Source organism: Lotus japonicus, chromosome 2 (assembly GCF_012489685.1).
Source record: "Lotus japonicus ecotype B-129 chromosome 2, LjGifu_v1.2".
Classification (NCBI taxonomy): Eukaryota; Viridiplantae; Streptophyta; class Magnoliopsida; order Fabales; family Fabaceae; genus Lotus; species Lotus japonicus.
Window position 1 is genome coordinate 23901541 of NC_080042.1, and position 2209 is coordinate 23903749.

At 51.4% G+C, this 2209-nt stretch overlaps 1 protein-coding gene across 1 annotated transcript; it reads left to right on the forward strand.

Moving 5' to 3' along the window:
* Nucleotides 1-368: 368 nt before the first annotated feature.
* Nucleotides 369-1175, forward strand: LOC130736258 (uncharacterized). Its single transcript, XM_057588100.1, has one exon. The coding sequence runs from the start codon at nucleotides 369-371 to the stop codon at nucleotides 1173-1175; it is 807 nt and encodes a 268-aa protein (XP_057444083.1).
* Nucleotides 1176-2209: the final 1034 nt, after the last annotated feature.

Genomic DNA, 2209 nt, shown 5'->3' on the forward strand with positions numbered 1-2209 from the left:
TCTCCGAAGATGGATCGCCGCTGCCTCAGGCTCTGATCATTCACCGAGATTGGAGACGTCTGATCCGCAACGTTGACGACATATGACAGCGGAATGATTACTTGCAGGAGCAGTTTGAATACTATCGCTTTGACCAGCAAGACGAAGGAGAGCGGGAAGCGGAGACCGTAGCAGAGTTTGAGCTGTTTTTGGCGGCGGTGAGGGAAGTAGCCATACCAAACAACATGAATAATCTCGTTCTGGAGACTTATAGTGGAAAGACCGATCCGATGGATCATCTCCTTTATTTCAACACGAAGATGGTGATAAGTGCAGCTTCTGATGCGGTCAAATGCAGGATGTTTCCATCAACGTTCAAAGGCACGGCGATGGCTTGGTTCACGACTTTGCCTCGGGGATCCATTACGAAATTCCGTGATTTTTCGTCGAAATTCCTCGTTCAGTTCTCTGCAAGCAAGATCAAGCAGGTCACAATTGATGATCTGTATAACGTTCGCCAGCTAGACCGGGAGACTTTGAAGCAATACGTGAAGCGGTACAGTACTGCATCTGTCAAAATCGAGGAGTTGGAGCCGCAAGCCTGTGCGCGTACTTTCAAGAATGGACTGCTGCCAAGGAAGCTGAATAGCAAGTTAAGTCGGAAGCCAGCTCGTTCAATGGCGGAAGCCCGTGCTCGGGCGAACACCTACATCCTGGACGAGGAGGATGACTCGTTCAAAAGAAGGCGTGCAAAAACGGAGAAGGACGATGGTAGAAGGAACGTGTCGCCAGAAGACAGACAAGGTCGGGAAAAGGGAGAAAACAGTAAGCGAAAGGATAAGAGGGTCAGACAACCGGAGAGGTTTACGAAGAAGCAACTCTATTCGAAGAAAGAAAACTTAGAGCGTCACCGCCCATGGCAGCGAACTTACCCTCGCCGGAGCGAGAGTCCAGGCAAAGACACAAATATGGAATTAACAGAATTACTCCGGGAGGTGAAGGCAACTCATGCGGTCGAAGAGGGTGAGCAGAGAGGTAGTCCGCCGCGGGAGGCGGTAGACAGAACTAAGTGGTGCCAATACCACCGCTCGGCGAGCCACGGCACCAGTGACTGTTTTACATTGAAAGGTGAGATCGAGAAGCTGATCAGGGCGGGACGCTCACAAATGGTTGACCGCGGCCGAGGAGAGCGCTAACAGGGAATCCGCCGGCAGACTGATCGCGGGCGGGATGGCAGTCGACGGACACCAACGGCGGACAAGAAGGAGATGTTGACGACAAGGAAGAAAGGAGCTGAAGAAACCTTCAACAAGGACCTGGAGTCGCCGGTTGGGACAATCAATACAATCGCAGGGGGCTTCGGCTGAGGCGGTGACACGCCAGCGGCAAGGCGCAAACACGTGAGGGCGGTGACCTCAGTTCAAGGGTATTCAACCCCATTCGGTTTTCAGCATCCAAACATAGTGATGTCGTCGGCAGACTTTGAGGGGATTAAGACACATAAAGACGAACCTGTGGTGGTAACGATAAGGATCAATAGTTTCAATATGCGAAGGGTGCTCTTAGATCAGGGAAGTTCTGCGGATGTCATCTATGACGACGCATTTGACCAGTTGGGGTTAACAGGTAAAGACCTGATGCTATACACCGGGACTTTGGTCGGCTTCTCAGGGGAGCAGGCATGGGTGCGTGGCTACTTGGATTTGGACACGGTCTTTGGTATTGATGAGAATGCCAAGCTTTTGCGTATAAGGTATCTGGTTTTGTAGGTCGTCGCATCATACAATATCATCATTGGCCGGAACACGCCAAATCGCCTCTGCGCAGTGATATCAACGGCCCACTTGGCGGTGAAGTACCCGCTGATCTGCGGTAAAGTAGGAAAAATTGCGGTCGATCAGCGGCGGGCGAGGGAATACTACAACAACTGCCTTAGTTTGTATGGAAATAAGGGAGCTAGCAATGGACACAGGTGTCACGAGATTGAAATTCTCAAGGACGATCAAGGCCAGCAGGACTTACAAGGTCAGGGTCAAAGAGGCGCGAGAAGACAGGGACAGTGGATCAATGAAAGGTATGGGGGGCCAAGGAGGAACCAGAGTCAGGAAAGGACGGATCAGAGGATGGGGAAAGATGGGAAATTTACTGATGCTTATGCTAAGGAGCGCTGGGGGGACCTTGAAATGAACAAATCAAGTCGGGGTGTGTTGGCGATTGAACCCAGGCTCAC

What these genes read in the sequence shown, in the direction of transcription:
- LOC130736258 (XM_057588100.1), top strand. Translation starts at nt 369, where the DNA reads ATGGCTTGGTTCACGACTTTGCCTCGGGGATCCATTACGAAATTCCGT.